This window comes from Glandiceps talaboti, chromosome 3, assembly GCF_964340395.1.
Source record: "Glandiceps talaboti chromosome 3, keGlaTala1.1, whole genome shotgun sequence".
Classification (NCBI taxonomy): Eukaryota; Metazoa; Hemichordata; class Enteropneusta; family Spengelidae; genus Glandiceps; species Glandiceps talaboti.
Window position 1 is genome coordinate 32,011,455 of NC_135551.1, and position 23,036 is coordinate 32,034,490.

Genomic DNA, 23,036 nt, shown 5'->3' on the forward strand with positions numbered 1-23,036 from the left:
GGTAAGTGATTTCATGTCTTCAGAAAAACTATTTAATTTGTGTAGTAATCCAAAGCATCCAGACTCTTGATGTATGCCAAACGAAAGATGACATATGTATTGATGTCCGAGTGAAGTTTGGAAAGTTTTCATTTCGATTTTACTACTTTTTGAGACATTGAAACATCTGCGAGTGAACTGTCATAGTCGCCTGGATTTAGCATTGCGTCATAGATGTATTTCAAGTTTTGATGAGCTTGTAACTTTGTATTTTAGTATTTTATTGTAAAGTTGTTACCCTCTTGACCTTTCGCCTTCCCATCATGTTGTAGATGGTGATGAAGAATTAAACCAGCAAAGTGTCGATCACAATTCAAACGAACAGTCTCGTGTTGTTGTTGTGTGAGAGCCTAGTGTGTGTGCAGTGATAACACGAGGCGCAAACTGGTCGAGCGATTGGGACACAACGCGCCTCCGGGCCCCCGATCGGCAACCGACCGCCACAAATGGTGACCCCGACGTGATTGTGAGTTCTGACATATTGCTGTGTGGAGGACTGAGCGATTTTATTTAACGAAGAAGACGAGTTTTGGACATTTTCATGCTGGTTGCGGGTGCTACACTGTGGAGAGTGTGAGCGATTTCGTCATCACTGCGTTTGGATCCATGGAACTGAGACGTCTGCCGTCGCCAAGCAACGCGTCCGGTTTCAAGTTTCAAGTGCAAGGGAGCAGTCAGCTGTTGATCAACGGAAGTTATCAGCGTGTTATACATGAAGATGTGTATACTTTACTCAAGTTTTTATTGTAGCGTGTAAACAATTATTTTTTGTGTGATTATTTTATTTTTATTTTCAGGTCCTTGTTTTTTATTTGATTAAAAGCAAAGACAATTTGAACTTTTGGTGTATGGAAAACTAAACTCATATAGAGGTTTTAGTTGGTGCACAGACAACAGTATATTTTTTTTTTGCCAGTGAAATTTGTCTGTGTAGTAAGTTTGCAAACTGTGTTTATTTCGATTCAGTTTTAACACTGCTATGGAATATACTAAGTTTTAGTGTTACTCTGCATTCATATACATTGTGTATTAATATTGCTCATGAGTAAACACTAGTGTGGTATTGGTACCCCAGCATTCATTGTAACTTTTTAGAGATACAGGTTTGCAGGTGCACAGTATTTTTTTTTCTTCTTTTTCATCACAAGTTTGAGAACATGCTACTTTTATGTACAGAGCATTAACATTAAGTCAGTTTGTTCATTTTGTGTGGTGTAACTTTAATTATAGGACTAAGTTTTTATCAGTGATTGTAAACTTGATAAGACATTTTTGGTAGTTTGTAAGTGCTACATGTACTCATTTTGTCTCATTGCTTGTTTGTGTCCGCTAATCATTGTTGCCATGGCAACTGGTACAAACCCTGAGTTAGATGCATCATTTGCAGCAATGGAATCTGGTTATGGGACTGCAGCCAGGGATGAACCAGAACCTGGTACATTGAATCCGTCACAAGTAGCTGTTACACACGTTCCCCTTTATTCAACACCTAAATTACCCAGACATACATCCCGATCTCAGTATAGTAGTACTCCTTTACATACAACTACAACTCCATCCCACAGTCATGCGTTGTCAACACCCATAGGTAGTGGTCTCAACGTTCTTGGTATGTCAGGTCCTGGTAGTCAACCACCACCACCACCACCTGTGTCCAGCACTACAATGCAGGGAGTTAATTTACAACAGAGCCCTGGGAATGTGACTTATCCAAGTTTGGTTGATGGTAGTGTGCATGTGCCATCTAGTGGTGGGTTGCCGCAGCCTGTTGTTAGTGATACCCCGAAGTTTAGTGGTGCACCGATTATCGGCCAAGGTCAGCGTGTTGGACAACCTGTGACACACATTCCAGAAAACAGTCAACCTACATTCACACCTACACATACTCCACATTTTAACATGACATCTTCACATCAAATTAAGAATGTACCTAATTTTACTGGTAGTCCAGACTGTAAGGTCCTTATTGATGACTGGATAAGAGACACCCAGTACTTACTCAATGCAGGAGCTATGCCAACTACTTTACAATTTCAGACAATAGTTAGAAATTTAGGTGGTGAAGCTAGAAAATTAGTTTTGAATTTGCCAGTTCATGAACAAACTGCTGAACGAGCATTCGAAGAGCTTAGAGCAGAATATGGTGATCTTCGTTGTCCGTTAGATCCTATGGCTGAATTCTATTCACGACTTCAACAACCCAATGAGTCAGCTTGTTCGTATGCCATCGCCCTCGACGCTGTACTTCGATCTATTGAGGAAAGACAGCATGGTGGACGTCAACTACCAGATCGTGATTATCGCCTTACTCACCAGTTTATGAGAGGTTTGCATGAAGAGGAGGTTTACAACCGCCTGGACCCCATGCAGCCTTGGCGTATGACTTTCAAAGATCTGCGAGACCAGTTGAGAAGATTGGCACATGAAAAGAGAAGGGTGAAAGTTGAGTCGAAGTCAAAGAAGGTTAGCAGTCAACCAGTAGTTATCCAAGGGGGTGATCAGGTGACAAAGAATGAGAAGCCAACTAAGCAGAATGTTTTGAAGTCAGAGCTATCAGAACTTACTGAATTGGTAAAACAGATTGCTACTTCCCAGGAGAAGCAAGCAAGCAAAGTGATTGATCTTGAAGAGAAACTTTCAAGTTTGGCTTTGAAAGACAAAGGTAATTCGAGTGGTAGTGCTCAGAGTACTAGTGGTAGCCGTCTACGCCGCCAAACGAGTGGGCCTATTACTTGTTTTAAGTGTGGTCAGGAAGGCCACATAAGCTCAGGATGTCGATCAAAGTCTAGAGGCAAGGAAGCATCAACCAACACACCTTTAAACGAGTAAAGTCCGTGGCTGAAGGGCAAGCTACGGGCTCACCTGTTAACACCAGCCCTATTGAGAAATTAGCTGCAGATTTAAAGCAGAACCAATTGAACTTGCAACGTGACATAGGAGTGCAGTCAACTGTCCCTCCAGAAGAGTTGCATCAGCAGTTAGTTGGTCCAGTGAATGAGGATATAGTTACGGTGAATGGTATAACATGCAGTGCCTTAATTGATACTGGTTCCCAGATTACATCAGTGACTGATGTTTTTGTTTCCCAGCACCCAGAACTATCTCATCAACAATTAAAGTCTAGCAGTGTTGTTATTGAAGGGGCTACCGCTCACTTGGTACCTTATGTAGGGGTGATTGATCTTAACCTTGAGTTCCTTGGTCAACAGTTCAAAGGAGTCCCTGCATTTGTTGTTCCTACTACTGAGTATAGGACAAGAGTGCCATTGCTTGTTGGTACAAATGTTATTCGAGCAAGTCGTGACCACCTTAAAAGTACTCGTGGTAGGAGTTATCTGAGTTTGGTGAAGGGGGAGTCTGTGGTGTGGTATGATGCTTTCAGGCAAACAGGAAAAGCAGAATGTGGTGACAAAAGTGGCCGTGTTGGATGTGCCAAATATACTGGACGGCGTCCTTGTACTATCCCACCAGAAAGTGAGATGCATGTTAGTTGTCGTGCCCCCAGAGCACTTGGGGATGGACCATATACAGTAATGGTGGAAGGACCAAGGTGTCAGAGTAAAGGAGCTGGTTTGGTTATTGGTAGAAGTATTGGCACGGTACAAGATGGCCATGTTGTAGTAAGAGTATGCAACTTGTCTGCAAGACCTGTGAAGATTCACCACAACACTACTCTAGCAGATCTACACATTAATGTACAAGTACAAGATACTTTGTCCAGCGGTCAAGATCCTAGAGTGACTAAAGTGTCGAAACAAAGTGACGTCAATGGTGATGACACAAATAATCGCAAAGGTCGTGCAGCAAAGCGGACTTCAAATGGTAACAGCAAAGGCAGTCTGCGTCACAGATCAAGACCACCAACTAGGAGTGGTAGCAAGCCTGTGTCCTCTCAGAATACAGTGCATGATAACTGTGGTGTAGATCTGACCAATGCAGCCACTGAGAGTCCTGGGCAGCTCAAGAAGTTGCAAGATTTACTACGTCGCAATACTGATGTGTTTTCTCAACATCCATTGGACTATGGTTGTACATCTACAGTGCAGCATGAGATACCACTTGTGGATGACAAACCATTTCGTCTACCTCATCGAAGGATACCACCTTCACAGTATCAGGATGTTTTGCAACACATCAAGGATATGGAAGCTACTGGTGTGATTCGTCCAAGTAAGTCACCCTTTGCCTCACCAATAGTGGTGGTACGCAAGAAAGATGGTACTCTGCGTATATGCATCGACTACAGAAAGCTGAACTCGCAGTCCATCCGTGATGCTTACCCCCTACCAAGAATGGATGAAGCACTGGAGGCTCTTGGCAAGTCTAAGTATTTCTCATCTCTGGACTTAACGTCTGGCTACTGGCAGGTGGAGGTTGCTGAAAAGGATCGTCATAAGACAGCTTTCACAACTCCCATGGGTCTATATGAGGCAAATCGCATGCCGTTTGGTCTCCAGAACTCTCCAGCCACGTTTTCCAGATTAATGATGTCCTGTTTGGGTGATCAGAACTTTTCAACTGTCCTTATATATCTAGATGATATAGTAGTATTTTCTGAGTCCTTTGAGCAGCATTTGGCCAGGTTACAACTTGTGTTTGATCGTCTGAGACAACATGGATTAAAGTTGAAGCCCAAGAAATGCCATTTCCTACAAAGTGAAGTAAAATACCTGGGACATGTTGTGAGTGCAAAAGGAGTTAACACTGATCCAGAAAAGATAGAGAAAGTAAGAGAATGGAAAAGACCAACCAACTATAAAGAGGTTTTGCAGTTCTTAGGGTTCTCTGGCTATTACCGCAAGTTTGTCAAAGGCTATTCACAGATAGCAGCACCCTTGAACAGACTTACATCTGGTGATGCCAGAAAGATGAAGGGTAAGAAGAAGGTACAGGAAAGACCAGCATTTGTATGGACAAGTGAATGTGAGCATGCCTTTCAACAGTTGAAAGAGAAGCTGACCACAGCACCTGTATTGGGATTTCCAGATTTCTCCCTCCCATTTACACTGCAAACAGATGCTTCTATAGATGGTTTAGGAGCTGTCCTTGCACAGACTCAAGAGGGCCAGGAGCGGGTTATCGCATATGCCAGTCGTGGATTGAAGCCTGCAGAGACGCGTTACCCAGTTCATAAGCTTGAGTTCTTGTGTTTGAAGTGGGCAGTGACGGACAAGTTTAAGGACTATCTCTATGGAAACAGATTTACTGCGTGGACTGATAATAATCCTCTCGCATATGTAAAGACCACAGCCAAACTTGATGCTACTGGTCAACGTTGGATATCACAGTTGGCAATGTTTGATTTTGATATCAGATACCGTCCTGGCAAAAGCAATGCAAATGCTGATGGCCTGTCAAGAATGCCAAGAGAAGATGTTGCAGCCACACTTGACATCGTTAGTGCAACTATACGAAAGAAAGAGTGTGAACCAAATAATGATAGTCTGGAGCAGAAGCCAATGCATGGTACCCAAGTCCTACCGGGAATGTCTCTACTGGAGTTACACCTGGCACAGGAGGAGGATGAAGCCATTGGTAAAGTGTTAATATGGAAACAAGAGAAGAAGAGGCCGAGTAGAAGAGTTCGAGCCAAAGTATCCAAGGAGACCAACCTGCTTCTCAAACAGTGGGAGAGGTTATCCATCAGGGATAATGTTTTGGTTAGGTCAACCCTCAGTAGTACTGGAATGGAGTCTTGGCAGTTGGTCTTACCTGAAAAGATGAGAGATCACGTATTGGAAGGACTTCATGATGGAAATGGTCATTTGGGTTTTGACAAGACTATGGATTTAGTAAGAGCTCGCTTTTATTGGCCGAAAATGCAATCCTTTGTCAAGAATTGGTGTGAAACATGTAAACGATGTGTGTTGAGGAAGTCACCTCCTACATCTACACGTGTGCCTCTGGTGAATATTCGTACTACAGCACCAATGGAACTTGTGTGTATAGACTTTTTGTCACTGGAAAAGTCCAAGGGTGGTGAAGAGAATGTACTGGTGGTAACTGATCATTTTACCAGATATGCGCAGGCGTATGCTACCAAAGATCAGAAAGCTGTCACTGTAGCTAAAGTATTGTGGAAAGAGTTCTTCTGTCACTATGGTTTTCCCAGAAGACTCCATGCTGATCAAGGAAGGAATTTCGAGAGTGCATTGGTCAAGGAGCTGTGTGCTATTACTGGAGTAAAGAAGAGCCGAACGACACCTTACCATCCGCAGGGCAACGGGATGACAGAGCGTTTTAATCAGACGTTGTTAAACATGTTGGGGACACTGGATCCAACACGTAAGAGGAACTGGAAGGAGTACCTTGGTTCTATGACCCATGCTTACAACTCGACGCGTCATGAATCCACAGGGTACCCACCATTCTATCTGATGTTTATGCGCAACCCTCGTCTACCAGTTGATCTTGCATTCGGTGTGAGTGAACATTCCAGTGAGACAGGTGACCAGTCTGAGTATGCTGAAGATCTGAGTAGGAGACTGAAAGAGTCATATAGTGAGGCCATTCGACAGGCTGATAAAGCGAGAGAACGACAGAAGAAGACGTATGACAAGCGTACCAAGGAAGGGATGGAACTCCATCCTGGTGACAGAGTGCTGGTAGTAGACAAGTCCCCCACCATTGGAAAGCATAAGTTACGAGACAAGTGGGAGTCAATACCTTACATCGTATTGTCTAAGAATCCAGATCTCCCAGTCTATGACATCCAAGTAGAAGATGGTGACAGAGTGCGAACTTTGCATCGTAATATGTTGAAACCTTGTACATTTTTGACAGCTGAGGATAGGGAATATCAGGTTAATGGTAAAGAAGATAAGAAGCAGGATGCTATTGTCAATGATGATAGTAATGTTGAACCAAGTAGTGGTAGTGACGACGACGATGACATGTCTGATCAGGGTGATATTGTGAAAATTCATTGTCCTAGTGGTGATGCCTTGTACACATCTTTTGTTGAGAGTGAATCAGCAATGTCCCCACTTCAGGTACCAGAGATGACAAAGGAGCCAGCTACTGGTGTGGCACCTGAACGTATTTCGACTCCAGCTGAGAGACTTGATTCAACCATCGATGCGGTTCGACATTCAGATGAATTACAAAGTGATTTAGTACCCCCTTTGGAATGTATAGGAGCAGATCCCAGTGTTGGTTGCAGGACTGGTTTACCCTCTAATCTAATGGAAACTATTGCAGAGGAAGGTCACCTTGATAATGATCCTGATGAATTCTTTGATGCTATGGGTGCAGAGCCCACGGTCACTGATTCACCTGTACAGTTAAGGGATGAACATCAGAAGGAAGCTACCCCAGACATGACTGAAATACCTGGACAACGACGTTATCCTGTTCGACAACGACGACAACCTGACAGACTAACTTACTACAGCATGGCATTGCTATGCGAATTGCTAAAGAGTCGTATTTAGTTACATTTTCATGTATTTCTATTTCTTGTTTAAACGACAAGTGTGCCGTTTTCCTCAAACCAGGGGAGGATGTGACCCAGGTTCTTCGAACCTTGTGGTAGTGTTGTTAATTTATATTTATGTTGTAAGCTTTATACCTTTGTGCATATAGTAAAGACAAAAGTAATTCACTTCATGTGTGAGAGGGCGATGTTCGTCTTGACCTCTTGACCTTTCGCCTTCCCATCATGTTGTAGGTAAGTGATTTCATGTCTTCAGAAAAACTATTTAATTTGTGTAGTAATCCAAAGCATCCAGACTCTTGATGTATGCCAAACGAAAGATGACATATGTATTGATGTCCGAGTGAAGTTTGGAAAGTTTTCATTTCGATTTTACTACTTTTTGAGACATTGAAACATCTGCGAGTGAACTGTCATAGTCACCTGGATTTAGCATTGCGTCATAGATGTATTTCAAGTTTTGATGAGCTTGTAACTTTGTATTTTAGTATTTTATTGTAAAGTTGTTACCCTCTTGACCTTTCGCCTTCCCATCATGTTGTAGATGGTGATGAAGAATTAAACCAGCAAAGTGTCGATCACAATTCAAACGAACAGTCTCGTGTTGTTGTTGTGTGAGAGCCTAGTGTGTGTGCAGTGATAACACGAGGCGCAAACTGGTCGAGCGATTGGGACACAACGCGCCTCCGGGCCCCCGATCGGCAACCGACCGCCACACATACATACATACATACATACATACATACATACATACACACACATACACACACATACATACATACATACATACATACATACATACATACATACATACATACATACATACATACACACACACACGTACGTACGTACGTACGTACGTACATACATACATACATACATACATACATACATACATACATACATACATATATACATACATACATACGACTTATTTAGAAACATATCAAGCAAATGGATGTCATAGGACTGGATTGGATTGGATTAGATAAGATTAGATTTGATTTGATTAGATTAGATTAGATTAGAGTAGAGTAGAGTAGAGTAGATTAGATTACATACATACATACATACATACATACATACATACATACATACATACATACATACATACACACACATACATACACACACACTGGATTGGATTGGATTAGATAAGATTAGATTTGATTAGATTAGATTAGATTAGAGTAGAGTAGAGTAGATTAGATTAGATTACATACATACATACATACATACATACATACATACATACATACATACGACTTATTTAGAAACATATCAAGCAAATGGATGTCATAGGACTGGATTGGATTGGATTAGATAAGATTAGATTTGATTAGATTAGATTAGATTAGATTAGAGTAGAGTAGATTAGATTAGATTACATACATACATACATACATACATACATACATACATACATACATACATACATACATACATGCATACATACATACATACATACATACATACATACATACGACTTATTTAGAAACATATCAAGCAAATGGATGTCATAGGACTTTTAATGTCATGTAATATGTGTCCGTTGAATTACCTTACAAACAAGGTTCATTACTTACCAATTTCTTCTAGCCATGAAACCGTTGTTTTGACCAAATGGACATCTTGGGTTTGTTGTGTTACCGGCAGCAATACTAGGCCGTGTTATATTTCTTCCGTCGTTGTAGGACGAGTCTTCAGAACACCGGTGGTGAGCCATACTGTCAGCGTAATTTTCAATTCCACATCGGAATAGTGTTTCGGTCACCATAGTCATGGTAGTACAGTTCAGTGATCCATACTTCGCTACATCTTTGCGGAAAGTTCAATGATAATATTATAGATTTTATTCTTTACTCTGTACATTTACGATTTTAGTCACTGGAACGTCAGTAATATAGCGATCCACAAAGAAGGGAATGCCTAATACATGGGTAAAGGAGCAGAATTTGTGCGGGGCTGAGGAGAGAAATGGGCTACAAAAAATATTTTGGGTGCAAAGGGGGCGGCGTGACAATTTCGATCGGTCTGAAAAGGGGCGTGCAATATTTTTCTCTTGATTTTTGACAGGGGGACTCGTTAAAAGTGTACGTTTGCATATTGTTTTCGGTTTCGCTGCAGTATACATTTCATTGACCTATACGTGTATTTTATTATGAGGCATGTGATAGCCAGCAGAACATTTAAAATTAGCTCGCCTAAGGTTATCCTTATTTTGTTGGATTTTCAATTCCTTTACTGTGAATTAAATGATGACAACAACCAGATAATATTTAGTAAGATCGAGTGAGGTTTTGAAGACGCTGTTCGTTCAAGTGTAATGGTTTCAAATTATTGTTTTAAATATGTTATCCCATTATATGTCCCTTTTCCCAAAAAGTGGTGTTTACTATGGGAGGGGACATATCGTCCAATGCCCTCCCCATACAGTATGCAGCCATCATGGTTATACTGCCCCACCCAAACGAGTCAAGGTAGAGGGGCAAAAACCCTGCTTGCAAAGTATCTTCAAGCATAAGTTAGAGCTGCACATAATGTTGTTGAAGTCAAATGTTACTGTTACTTTAATGAAGTATATCGATGTATCTTACAACAATGCACAATGTGTGTGTGTGTGTGTGTGTGTGTGTGTGTGTGGCGGGGGTCCGACCTATACACTTATAGGGCCTAAAATCTCTGTAGCGTTCGGGGGAGGGCTATTAATATTCTTGAGCGTGTGAAGTTGGTATCGATCCGATCTTAGGCCGAAGCAACTTTGTAGCAACTGTAAATTGGTAATGAACTTTCTTATACAGTGAATGATTTTGAACGTCGACGTCTACGTGATAAGACAAAGCTGTCATTGATTATGACACATATTCACACATTGTCTCTCATGACTGTATCTTTCATAAATCTGTGAACATTTCAAAATCCGAAATGTAGAAAAATAATCTAATAAAAAAAAATTACGGATAACTTACCAAACTGACAGATGAACGACTTATCATTTGTACAGATGCCTTTACCAAGTCGAAAGTTGTGTTTTTGCCTGTAATCGAGTAAAATATTAAGTTACATCTATCTGTGCTTTCTCTGTGCAGTTTTGGTTTCAACCTATTTTGATGATTATCATCATGGGACATCAGGAAAACTATTTGAAAACTATAACTAAATCACAATGTTTCATTAAACTTGGTTGAACTTCTGTGGAACTAAGTTTGGACCCTTATAGATTGATCACAAAGGCCAATTTTGTTGTTACCATAGTGATATATTGGATATGAAATGACGTACTAATAATGAAACTTACATCTTGCAACAGTGCTTGTCATTGTTTGTGTCGTCGGTTTGTACTTCCGCCACTGATCCATTCAACCATTGAAAGTTGTGTTCAGGCATACGTCGACGACAACCAACCCAATATGAGTTATTTTTCAAATCATTCTTTTCCTTCAAATATTGCCCGAGTGCTTTAAAACCATTATCGTTTGACTCGAACGTTGCCAACTGAGCATCTATTCCAAGTGTGTCCTTCAACGACTGACAGCAACTCAAGCTGTCGTTCCATGATTGCTTTGTGTTTTGGTTTTTCTTCACTATGACAAATGTGGAGCTGCTAGTATTCCAAAACAAGTCTAGAGAAAACCAAAAAATACAAAATGTATGGTGTTATAAAGCTAATGTCTCTATATCTACCGGTAATACAGACATAACTACTCAGCCCATTGCATCAAAGAGAGCGATTCGAAGACAGTTTGAGGTTTTTTGGCAAAGCCGCTAAATCAATGTCAATGATATATGATGAGTTATGAGTAGGATTGAGTAGTTGACTAGTGAGCCCGAGAAGTTTGCGTGTCGTGAGTTGAAACTCTCTCAACGTAATTCCGTGAGGGTAAATAACTTTTTAATATAATTATACAACAATAATTAAAACACATTGAATTGAAGGAGACAAGAAATACATATATGAATAGGAATATTAAAACACAGGTTATACATGTTGTTGAATTGGTTGTTGTTGGTTTTGTTTCAATGCAAACTTTTCATAGTTTACTGGGAAGTGTCCTTCAGGTAGACCCTGAAACTTGAAGTGGGTCAACGACACATTATTATTGTATATAACATACCTTCCACGTTCATTCGGTTGGGCTGTTTACCAGTCTGAGACATGCCAGGTATTAATAGACACAATAGTATAATAATCCCCATATAGTGTTCAACAAGTGACGTGGCCATCACGCCGCTCCACCTTTATTCGAGATAATCGAAGATAAAATTAATATCTTGTTTTGGATAGCCTTGTCACTTGCAAACTAGCCTGCTCATGTTCACTGCGCTGTTGTATTATATCGTCAGCTTTGGACTTCCTAGCCCTCGTATCCAAACGCTAGGAGATACGACACCTAACGATGCGTAGTGAACAAGCTACTCGCAAATTAAAAGATTTGAATTGGAATGTCGTATGTCACATACGGGGTCGTCGACATAGTATCCGACCAGAGAACTTAAAAACTCTGTCCTTGCTGTCAGCTATATATCTCTTTCGATCCCATATAATCGCATCATCGCAATAGAGCCATCACATCCATGGGGTTATACGCGTTCATTCTTTGTCCTGGACAACTGTTTTTTGTTTGTTTGGTAAATTGTGTTTGCTTGCCTTTTAAACTGTAATTTCGTGTAAACTAATAAAGCAATATCAACCACTGACAACGACGAAAAGGATCTTCTAGTTAAATATGTGGCGATCAATAGAATGTGAATATTATACAATGTATGTAACTGTTTTCTGGAAGTGATCCTTGTAAAATCAGGAAGTGCAGACACAAAATAATGTTGTACAGCAGTTGGAGTGAATTTTACGAGACCAACATAGTACATGTACCTATCACTAATTTGTATAACTAGGACGCGCTTTTTGAAAAGTAAAGTTCAATTATCCCTTGTTTGGAAGGCTATCAAATGTTCGTACTGTATGAAGGGCGGAGATAGTGCGTACCAATGCCTATTATTATATAAAGCGAACTTCCCTATGCGAACAAAGAATGAGTACCGGTAACAATAGTCAGTTCATGTGACGTTTCTGAATGGTATACTATACCTTAGACTGTAAAAATACACCAAGTCGTTCAGTCTTAACCCTTCTTCTCCTTACCTCGTTGATCGATATAGTACATTTCGTATTTTACAGACTAACTATAAATTTGTCGTCAACAAACGCCAGTCTTTTTGTGTTTTGTGCAATGTTTTAGTGTATGAGTTGGTTCTCGAAATAATATATTATAAAATATAAATATTATAGAATGGTATGATTAACATTTGGGTGTGAAAGTTGTCTGTCAAGCAGTGCAGAGCCATACAAAAAATTGATTCAAAACAAAAGAATGTTCCTATGTAATCCTTGCGAATCCAGTGATTGATTTAGCGCTAGTGCTGGAACGTGAGATTGAGTTATGGGCCTTTGACAGTTTTCAAAAGTAGGGACATGTCCACTAACCTGTTTACTGCGCTGTCGAGATAGATCGTTAGCTCGTCTTCTCCGCGTGCTAATAGGTACGACCACCTTACGATGTATCTCGACAGCGCAGTAAACAGGCATCATGGCCACAGAAACACAAGCAGAACTTCCGTGTTCTTGTCACGACATACGTTCGCTTCAGGTTTACATTCGACTAGTATATTAAACATATACATGTATACAAGTCAGAAATTCTATACTCCAGTCTTTATAGTTCCTTTTTGACTATTATCTTGGTTAAATCTCAGAACGAGAAAAACATTCAAGTTGGTTCTTTCAATATTCTAATAACGTCACAACTGAAATACACACATGTATGTTCAACCGACCTGAAAGTTTCACTGGCAGTATGAAGAGAAAGGTAACGTCACAGTTTGTTGGTTTGTTGGTAGAAATATTCACCAAATCGTAGGCAAGTCTTCAATCTCGACACCTAGTTGTGAAATTCAGCGTAAGCTCATTGACATGGCCTCCAATAATGAATAAGGGTGATATCTAAGCTGGTGGCTAGCATTGTCGTAGAACTGAATAGGGGAAAGCGATCTGACATCAACAACAGTTGACCTATCATGACCTTTCGTTTCTCACAAACCGAGTTTTCAATTGTTTACCCATAGACAGTGGAGGGGAAACGTTTATTGCCTGATGTGCACTGTACATTGTTACGTAAATACATTGACTTTCAGACTTTTTTCATGAAAAAAACTTCCAAATTACATTTAGCACATTTATTTTTTTACATGTAAATAATAATTATTATACAGTTTGGTTTTACATCAATGCACCAATCAATGTACAGTATTTTTGTTTCATATATTTGTACTGGTATCCTTTCTTCCGAGTATTGAGACTGAAATACAGTATCATTCCTGATTATACAGTATCAATGACATCCTACAATATAATGTCTGTCTGTAATGGAGTGGTTGAAACACCATTCAATGATTTCAATGAATAAAGGAATTTTACTTGACTGCTATCACTGAACACATTGCCCTTTCCTTCTTTACAAAGGACATTTCCACCTTCATGTTTGCCCTACATTGTCACTGAACACATTGCCCTTTCCATCTGTACAAAGGACATTGCCACCTTCATGTTTGCCCTACGTTGTCAAAACATTAGATTTAGATATAACACCAGTGCCACTGGTCACAATTGGAATATAAAACATTGTCATTCTATTGTCATTCACTTTTGAAAAATAGCATGTCGTCCTCCCCTTTGGTAGTTGAAAGACACTAATTCATACAACGGCTATATATTTAAAATAGTCATTGCATTTTCATGGATGTTGTCTTGTATAAAGCATTACTTCACTACCATGAATCTACCTCGTACATTATAACACACCTAGATGATTTCCCATCATGCATCTACCTTGTACATTATAACACACCTAGATGATTTCCCATCATGCATCTACCTTGTACATTATAACACACCTAGATGATTTCCCATCATGCATCTACCTTGTACAGTATAACACACCTAGATGATTTCCCATCATGCATCTACCTTGTACAGTATAACACACCTAGATGATTTCCCATCATGCATCTACCTTGTACATTATAACACACCTAGATGATTTCCCATCATGCATCTACCTTGTACAGTATAACACACCTAGATTATTTCCCATCATTTTAGTCACTATAATTTTACCACCCCTATGACTAAATAATACTATTTTCTATTATCATTTATCAAAAATGAATCAACTAAATCCAACAATCTTTTTAATCTCATTATAATTCTCTTCAGCAAGTGTTCTTGCTTTGTCTGCACCAGTCCTCAATATTCCCTCAATGTAGCCTTTCTCAGTTTGAAGTCTCTGAATTTCATCTCGTATTGGTGCAAGTTTTTCATTTACAACATCAGCAAGTACATTTTTATACTGAGCTGTTTCCATATCCTTAGACTGCTCACAAATTTGCTCTGGTGTCAAACCAGTTAATGCACAGTGTATATTGATCATATTAGAAACACCAGGTCTAGTCTCTGGGTCAAAGGTCACTGCTGATGTAAAATCTGTCACAGCCTTTCTGATTTTTTTCTGAATATCTTCATAGGAGTCTGTTAGTTCTATTCTACTTAGTGGATTGACATCAGATTTACTCATTTTACTCGTTGGATCTCGTAAACTCTTCACTTTTTTTACTTCACCTGTGAAAAAGAAATAAACATTTGTTAAACACATCAAAACTATGGAAAGTTATCTGAGTAGATCAAATTTCATGAAATTATCAAAGTGCTTATTTTCCACAACCAATATGTAACATTCATATCACTAGTAAAAGACCTTGTAATCTATCATATAATTACTGTACATTAAAACACATGCAAACTTCTTTATATTATCTATAAATCATTGATATAAAACTTATTGCTAAACTTTTGCTGTGCACTTTTTTACAGCAAGATGTAACACTTGTTCCTTTAACAGATAGTTACCATCCAAACACTACAGCTGTAATTAGTTAACCCTGACAAAGATATGTTGACGACACACGTTTGTGTGGAAAACTCATTGAGTAAGAATTCAATATTTTAGCAGCTTTGTTTTTATCCTTTTTAACTGATATCAGATGAAATAATCAGAAAGGCTAAAAATGTAAATCTTGTGTACTCACTAAACAAATATGCTGGTCTAGGAAAGAATGGTGTGTATATGTTGTTGAAAATTCTAGCTATGTCTTGAGCCAATTCAATATGCTGGATTTGATCATCACCAACAGGAACATGAGTTGCCCTTAAAATGTAAAAAAAAAAATACCAGTGACAAAACTTGATGACTAATTCAATATTACATATTAGACTTGGTATCTTATACAGGTATTATCTAATGACTGGAAATAAAGGAAACTCAGTATGACTGCAGCACAAAGTCAAATTTACACAGTGGTATGTGGAATAGTACTCTTACTACAGGGTTAACAATATGAAAGACAAAGCTATCATTGTTGAATTTACACAGTGGTATGTGAAATAGTACTCTTACTACAGGGTTAACAATATGAAAGACAAAGCTATCATTGTTGAATTTACACAGTGGTATGTGAAATAGTACTCTTACTACAAGGTTAACAATATGAAAGACAAAGCTATCATTGTTGAATTTACACAGTGGTATGTGAAATAGTACTCTTACTACAAGGTTAACAATATGAAAGACAAAGCTATCATTGTTGAATTTACACAGTGGTATGTGAAATAGTACTCTTACTACAAGGTTAACAATATGAAAGACAAAGCTATCATTGTTGAATTTACACAGTGGTATGTGAAATAGTACTCTTACTACAAGGTTAACAATATGAAAGACAAAGCTCCTATCATTGTTAAATTTTTAGCCACCTCTCCAACTACAGGTAACATTCAAAATTTGCTGATACCTGCAATCAGCTACAGACACTGCACAAAGTAGAGAAAATGTTTGGAAAGAGACTATACTTGCAAGTAACAACATGTAAGAATGTACTTAGTCTTTGAGTAAGATGTGAAGCTGGGCTCAGAAGGTTCAGGATCAAAAGGCATGGTTGACAGTGCTTCTAGTGTGCTGCAAGCCCTAGACAATGCCTTTGGCAACAAGCAATCTGTGGTCACTTTTGAAATAGCTAGACTAAGAATGTACTTACTTGTAAAGTAGGATATCAGCTGCCATTAATACTGGGTATGTGTATAATCCTAATCCTACACCTTCCTTATTTTTAGCACTTTTCACCTGTCAAACAGTTCAAAAAAAGACACAGACATGAATAGTCTGCAATATACAGACATTCATGTCATGCTATCAGCCAGCACTCATGGTTAACAAGTCTGATAGGGCTTAACAACATGACTTATCTTACAGTCTATGATATGATTACTATAAACTGAAATAGTAATTGCCATCATCTTATATTGAGAATGTATATATCAATGTCAGTAAGCATAGTTGAAAAGTTGCTAGATGGTGTGACAAATTCACACTTAAATCATTTCTTACATTTACCAATATCATTCTACAATACATGGATTTGTTGTGATTTTGTATTTACAAAGTGTGAATCTAGTTAATGTAGGTGTTTTCATTAGGAAGTGTGAACCATATAATGTGTCATTCCAACAGGTTGGACAAGACTGAGTTAATGTGGGTATTTCAATAGTAGACTGAAGTGTTAGCCATATAATGTGTTATTCCAACAGGTTGGACAAGACTGAGTTAATGTGGGTGTTTCAATAGTAGACTGAAGTGTTAGCCATATAATGTGTTATTCCAACAGGTTGGACAAGACTGAGTTAATGTGGGTGTTTCAATAGTAGACTGAAGTGTTAGCCATATAATGTGTCATTCCAACAGGTTTGACAAGGTTACCACATACGTAGCACCTTGTTTACAAAGGAAGCATCAAGGAATAAGTTAAGTTTTAATTTCACTTGCATGTCAATGCTTATAATTCAGAGAAGTTGAATGGTACATTCAATTCAAATTTTCACAACATGTGTTCATCCACATTCAAAACATGGAGAAATATATGGGAATAATATGCTGTCAGAGTACAGAGCTCATCCCCATCAAAGTAACAGGAGCCTTGCTTTGCTTTCATACCTGACTTCATTACCTTTCAAAGTAAGTAATTAAATTTCACCAAAATAGGCACTGGACTAAACATCATGTGCTACTACTCCACTTTCCAGACAATAGCTCAATCTTTATGGATTGTCCGATTGAGTTTCCTTCTTACAGACACATAGTGTGATACTGCAGTATTAAGGATCTATATACTTACCTTCCATTGTGGTAAATGATATTATTAAGAATCTATATACTTACCTTCGATTGTGGTAAGTGGCATTGTCAAGGATCTATATACTTACCTTCCATTGTGGTAAGTGACATTAAGGATATATATACTTACCTTCCATTGTGGTAAGTGGCATTAAGAATCTATATACTTACCTTCCATTATGGTAAGTGGCATTAAGGATATATATACTTACCTTCCATTGTGGTAAGTGACATTAAGAATCTATATACTTACCTTCCATTATGGTAAGTGGCATTAAGGATATATATACTTACCTTCCATTGTGGTAAGTGACATTATTAAGGATCTATATACTTACCTTCCATTGTGGTAAGTGACATTATTAAGGATATATATACTTACCTTCCATTGTGGTAAGTGGCATTAAGAATCTATATACTTACCTTCCATTATGGTAAGTGGCATTAAGGATATATATACTTACCTTCCATTGTGGTAAGTGACATTATTAAGGATCTATATACTTACCTTCCATTGAGGTAAGTGGTTCAGTCTTTTCATTGTTGTGATACATCCCAGTAACCATGCCAACTCAACATGTTGATGAACCTGGAAAGGTGAAAGTTGAAATGAATTCAGTTAACTATACAACCAAGTAGTCAAGGGCCCAACTGAACCATAGACAGTGTCCCCTCCACTGTCTATGACTGAACCTAGGCATGTCTCAGTGATTGTTGTAGACAATCTAGCATTTCAGTCTACCAGGCTGTTGTAGACAATCTAGCATTTCAGTCTACCAGGCTGTTGTAGACAATCTAGCATTTCAGTCCAGCAGGCTGTTGTAGACAATCTAGCATTTCAGTCTAGCAGGCTGTTGTAGACAATCTAGCATTTTAGTCTAGCAGGCTGTTGTAGACAATCTAGCATTTCAGTCTAGCAGGCTGTTGTAGACAATCTAGCATTTCAGTCCAGCAGGCTGTTGTAGACAATCTAGCATTTCAGTCTAGCAGGCTGTTATAGACAATCTAGCATTTCAGTCTAGCAGGCTGTTGTAGACAATCTAGCATTTCAGTCCAGCAGGCTGTTGTAGACAATCTAGCATTTCAGTCTAGCAGGCTGTTGTAGACAATCTAGCATTTCAGTCTAGCAGGCTGTTGTAGACAATCTAGCATTTCAGTCTAGCAGGCTGTTATAGACAATCTAGCATTTCAGTCTAGCAGGCTGTTGTAGACAATCTAGCATTTCAGTCCAGCAGGCTGTTGTAGACATTCTAGCATTTCAGTCTAGCAGGCTGTTGTAGACAATCTAGCATTTCAGTCTATCAGGCTGTTGTAGACAATCTAGCATTTCAGTCTAGCAGGCTGTTGTAGACAATCTAGCATTTCAGTCTATCAGGCTGTTGTAGACAATCTAGCATTTCAGTCTAGCAGGCTGTTGTAGACAATCTAGCATTTCAGTCTATCAGGCTGTTGTAGACAATCTAGCATTTCAGTCTATCAGGCTGTTGTAGACAATCTAGCATTTCAGTCTATCAGGCTGTTGTAGACAATCTAGCATTTCAGTCTAGCAGGCTGTTGTAGACAATCTAGCATTTCAGTCTATCAGGCTGTTGTAGACAATCTAGCATTTCAGTCTTGCAGGCTGTTGTAGACAATCTAACATTTCAGTCTAGCAGGCTGTTGTAGACAATCTAGCATTTCAGTCTAGCAGGCTGTTGTAGACAATCTAGCATTTCAGTCTAGCAGGCTGTTGTAGACAATCTAGCATTTCAGTCTAGCAGGCTGTTGTAGACAATCTAACATTTCAGTCTAGCAGGCTGTTGTAGACAATCTAGCATTTCAGTCCAGCAGGCTGTTGTAGACAATCTAGCATTTCAGTCTAGCAGGCTGTTGTAGACAATCTAGCATTTCAGTCTAGCAGGCTGTTGTAGACAATCTAGCATTTCAGTCTATCAGGCTGTTGTAGACAATCTAGCATTTCAGTCTAGCAGGCTGTTGTAGACAATCTAGCATTTCAGTCCAGCAGGCTGTTGTAGACAATCTAGCATTTCAGTCTAGCAGGCTGTTGTAGACAACCTAGCATTTCAGTCTAGCAGGCTGTTGTAGACAATCTAGCATTTCAGTCTAGCAGGCTGTTGTAGACAATCTAGCATTTCAGTCTACCAGGCTGTTGTAGACAATCTAGCATTTCAGTCTAGCAGGCTGTTGTAGACATTCTAGCATTTCAGTCTAGCAGGCTGTTGTAGACAATCTAGCATATCAATGTATATGTATCAAATAAAATCTACCATGTCGTACTTTACGTAAGATTTTCACAAATGTTTGGAATTTATTTAAAATACTTACAGTTGACTGCTGGAAAAGAATAGTCTTGTTAGGATCAATACCGGAAGCCAGAAGACATGCCACCATGTCATAAATATTTTGTCTCAGTCTGTTTGGTTCTTGAGGTACTGTTATTGAGTGCATATCAACAACACAGAAGATAACTTCATCTTGTTGGCTGTTTTCTTGGAGTTTGACCCAGTTTGTAATTGCACCTAGATAATTGCCAATATGTGGTATACCTGTTGGTTGTATGCCAGAGAAGATCCTTCTGGGATAACTGTCTGCCTATAATCACAGATAGTGTTGGTCAATGCAATGCAAATTTAGATGTTTTCAAACAGATACCAGTAAAAAGGTTTGTGAATTAACATTACTCATCATGTGATGTTCTGAATGCTTTCATTGATCTATTTCTTTAGTTTGACACTTCCTCTGCCCCAATGCACCATCCCATCTCAATCTTGCCTTGTCATACCACGACAAACTTTCATCATAATAACATTAGTTTTGTATTTAAAAAGGTAGCCATGATCACATACATGTACATGAAATGATGACTACAATAGAAGGTACACGCTCCCATGTTTGGTATCTATGAACAATTTGACGTACAGACAAAAGAAGTCATTGAGTTCACATACCCTTTCCATATATATGTGTGTGTGTGTGTGTGTGTGTGTGTGTGTGTGTGTGTGTGTGTGTGTGTGTGTGTGTCTGTCTGTCTGTCTGTGAACAGCCTACACCTTACATCACTACAGGATAGATGCACGACCACCAGGCTAATCTTTCTATACAGGGTGGTCGAGGGCCTAGTAACCAGCAATTCAACCAGTGGACTATCTTAAACCCCTGAGACCCAAATATCTATAAAAGCTAGGAAATTAGCAGACTGTATCTCAGCTAACATTGTTGAGTAAAGAGTTACTAACAACTCAAAGTGCTTTGAAATTGACAATTGTAAAACTGTTCAATATAAACAGTCATTCTTAGTAAAAAAAACAACAACAAAAAACAAACAAACAAACAGACAAACAAACAAACAAACAAACAAAAAACAAACAAAACACTAGTAGACTGGAACCATCTGGACAATAGTTCTGTGTGCACTAAATCTTGTCACACCTTTGAAATGGCGGTCACAGTCAAAACCATTCTGACTTACACTCTCCCCGGCGTGTTTAATATTCCTTTACCTAGGACCTACCCCGTAACTATACGGATACAGACTGAGTTTCCAATCTGATTCTGAATCTGATTCTGACACCAACGCAACTGGTTACAATGTATGTTTGCAAACATAAAAGTTGTTCTATCAACAAATGGACTCACATCCCGATATCAGTCTCCATTCTACCAGTTTGTTGGTTCACAATTTCGATCGCCAGACAGTCAGATAGAAAATAACAATATGTAACGGCTTGACTCGATTTGTATTCGACTCGACCATCGGTGTACTACGATCTCTCTGTTCCATCCTGTGAGCGATAAAACAGTTTGATGCAAATATGAAAACTATACCTTCAAGTCTCTAGCGTCGCTTGATGAGTGATACTTGATTGCCCAACCACTTGAATACAAGACATGCCTTAAAATTACACGACGGCTGACCGAGACATGCCTTGCCATGGGCAGCGCCATTTTGAGAATGGCATCATGGGAGCTTAAAATAAAACCCAATCGATTGCTATACAAGCAATACTATATTATACTATATATATAGTAATGTCACGTGGTAATCAAAGAAACTTGCCGCAAAGTTGACTATTGCAGGAATGTATTTTCTTTGGATCATGATACACGGGTCACGTATGAACACACGTCGTAGTGAAATAATGGAAATGTTTGCAATGGACGCGTTATATTGCCAAACTTTATAGAACCAAGTTGGCATGACGCGCAAGTGCAAGTGTAGCGAACTCGGGGTATTTGCATGCAGAATTCTCTGCGGCAGTATACTTTCACGAGCGTAGCGAGTACAAGCACGTTATATTCGTTTATGATTTGAGTACACGTAACAAAACCCTAGTGAGTTGTTAATGGTACAAGACATAAAGGAAAATAATAACAAAACTAATAAACTATCTAAAAGAAGCATTACATAACATAGTAAAACTAATGAACTACAAAAGCTATTCAATGTAAGGAAAGAGAAAAATAATGTATGGTAATTAGACAGATTTATGGAGATATATATTTTATTATGTATTGCAATTATTTTGTAGGTGGTGGTCTCTTTGTATATTGCTTAATTTGATATATTTGCCAAGTGCAATAATTAGATTTGTGATGTTCATCGTTTCTTTAAATTTTTGTTCTTCTGGTAAGTTTATAAAATTATCAATATATATATCAGCTTCATTAAATAGGTCTTGCCTGTGTAAATCATAAATGGAACAGTGTTTTTCGTCTTCAATTTGAGATGAATTGTATATTTTACCTAATCTACTTGTTGCTGGTATTTTGTTGTAACGGCCTTTTTCAATTTCAAGCTTGTGGTCGCTTAGTCTAAATTTACTGATTATTACTCTTAGTTCAGGATTATGTGATTTTATTAGATAAGGTTCAAGCTTAAAATCTGATTTAATGAGTTTGTATGTTCTAAGTTTACTGTTATTATTTCCATTTTCCTCACTGTATTTAAACTGTGTTTTTTTTTTTATATTATGACTTTTTAACACGTGAGAAAATAGACAATTCTGGAAAGTCATTCAATCATTCACGTATTGTTTATTCATTAATTAATTCGCCTATCCATTCATTCATTCATCCATCCATCCATCCATTCATTCATTCATTCAACAATGCAGTTAGTCATTCATTCGTAAATTCATACATTTCTTCCACTCTCTCTTCACATGACAGCAATTAATGAGTTATTCATCTGTGTGTGTCTCGATCCTTATATCAGTTATTGACAGCTATTAGTTAGTTATTCATCTCTATCTGTATATACCCCTTATTGAAATGAGAACATT

At 38.6% G+C, this 23,036-nt stretch overlaps 2 protein-coding genes across 3 annotated transcripts in view; both read right to left on the minus strand.

Moving 5' to 3' along the window:
- LOC144432602 (adhesion G-protein coupled receptor G2-like) overlaps positions 1 to 13,493 on the minus strand; it is a 25,771-nt gene extending 12,278 nt beyond the window's left edge. Inside the window, exons 1-5 of the mRNA XM_078120854.1 lie at positions 13,310 to 13,493; positions 11,590 to 11,711; positions 10,773 to 11,097; positions 10,444 to 10,511; positions 9,061 to 9,292 (exon numbers count right to left, since the gene is read on the minus strand). Coding sequence (XP_077976980.1) covers positions 9,061 to 9,292; positions 10,444 to 10,511; positions 10,773 to 11,097; positions 11,590 to 11,698 — 734 coding nt within the window. The 5' untranslated portion in view covers positions 11,699 to 11,711; positions 13,310 to 13,493. The remainder of the gene's footprint in view (positions 1 to 9,060; positions 9,293 to 10,443; positions 10,512 to 10,772; positions 11,098 to 11,589; positions 11,712 to 13,309) is intronic.
- A 302-nt stretch (positions 13,494 to 13,795) lies between these two features.
- On the minus strand, positions 13,796 to 21,682 carry LOC144432819 (tryptophan--tRNA ligase, mitochondrial-like). 2 transcript variants are annotated; one of them, XM_078121107.1, is made up of 6 exons: positions 21,580 to 21,682; positions 20,080 to 20,346; positions 18,263 to 18,343; positions 16,622 to 16,707; positions 15,617 to 15,735; positions 13,796 to 15,149 (listed from the first exon to the last, which is right to left on the minus strand). In XM_078121107.1, exons 2-6 carry the CDS (start codon positions 20,200 to 20,202, stop codon positions 14,701 to 14,703), a joined length of 858 nt encoding a protein of 285 aa, XP_077977233.1. In that variant the 5' UTR covers positions 20,203 to 20,346; positions 21,580 to 21,682; the 3' UTR covers positions 13,796 to 14,700. The 2 variants fall into 2 exon arrangements, with proteins under 2 accessions (XP_077977233.1, XP_077977232.1); XM_078121106.1 differs by lacking the exon at positions 21,580 to 21,682 and adding an exon at positions 21,391 to 21,447 and having other exon boundaries at positions 20,080 to 20,342.
- Positions 21,683 to 23,036: the final 1,354 nt, after the last annotated feature.

Coding starts and splice junctions, on each gene's coding strand:
- LOC144432819 (XM_078121107.1), bottom strand. CDS start 20,202: ATGCACTCAATAACAGTACCTCAAGAACCAAACAGACTGAGACAAAAT. Junction 16,708..18,262: donor ACCACTTACCTCAATGGAAG/GTAAGTATATAG, acceptor ACTGTTTGACAG/GTGAAAAGTGCTAAAAATAA. Junction 15,736..16,621: donor GCTGATATCCTACTTTACAA/GTAAGTACATTC, acceptor TTACATTTTAAG/GGCAACTCATGTTCCTGTTG.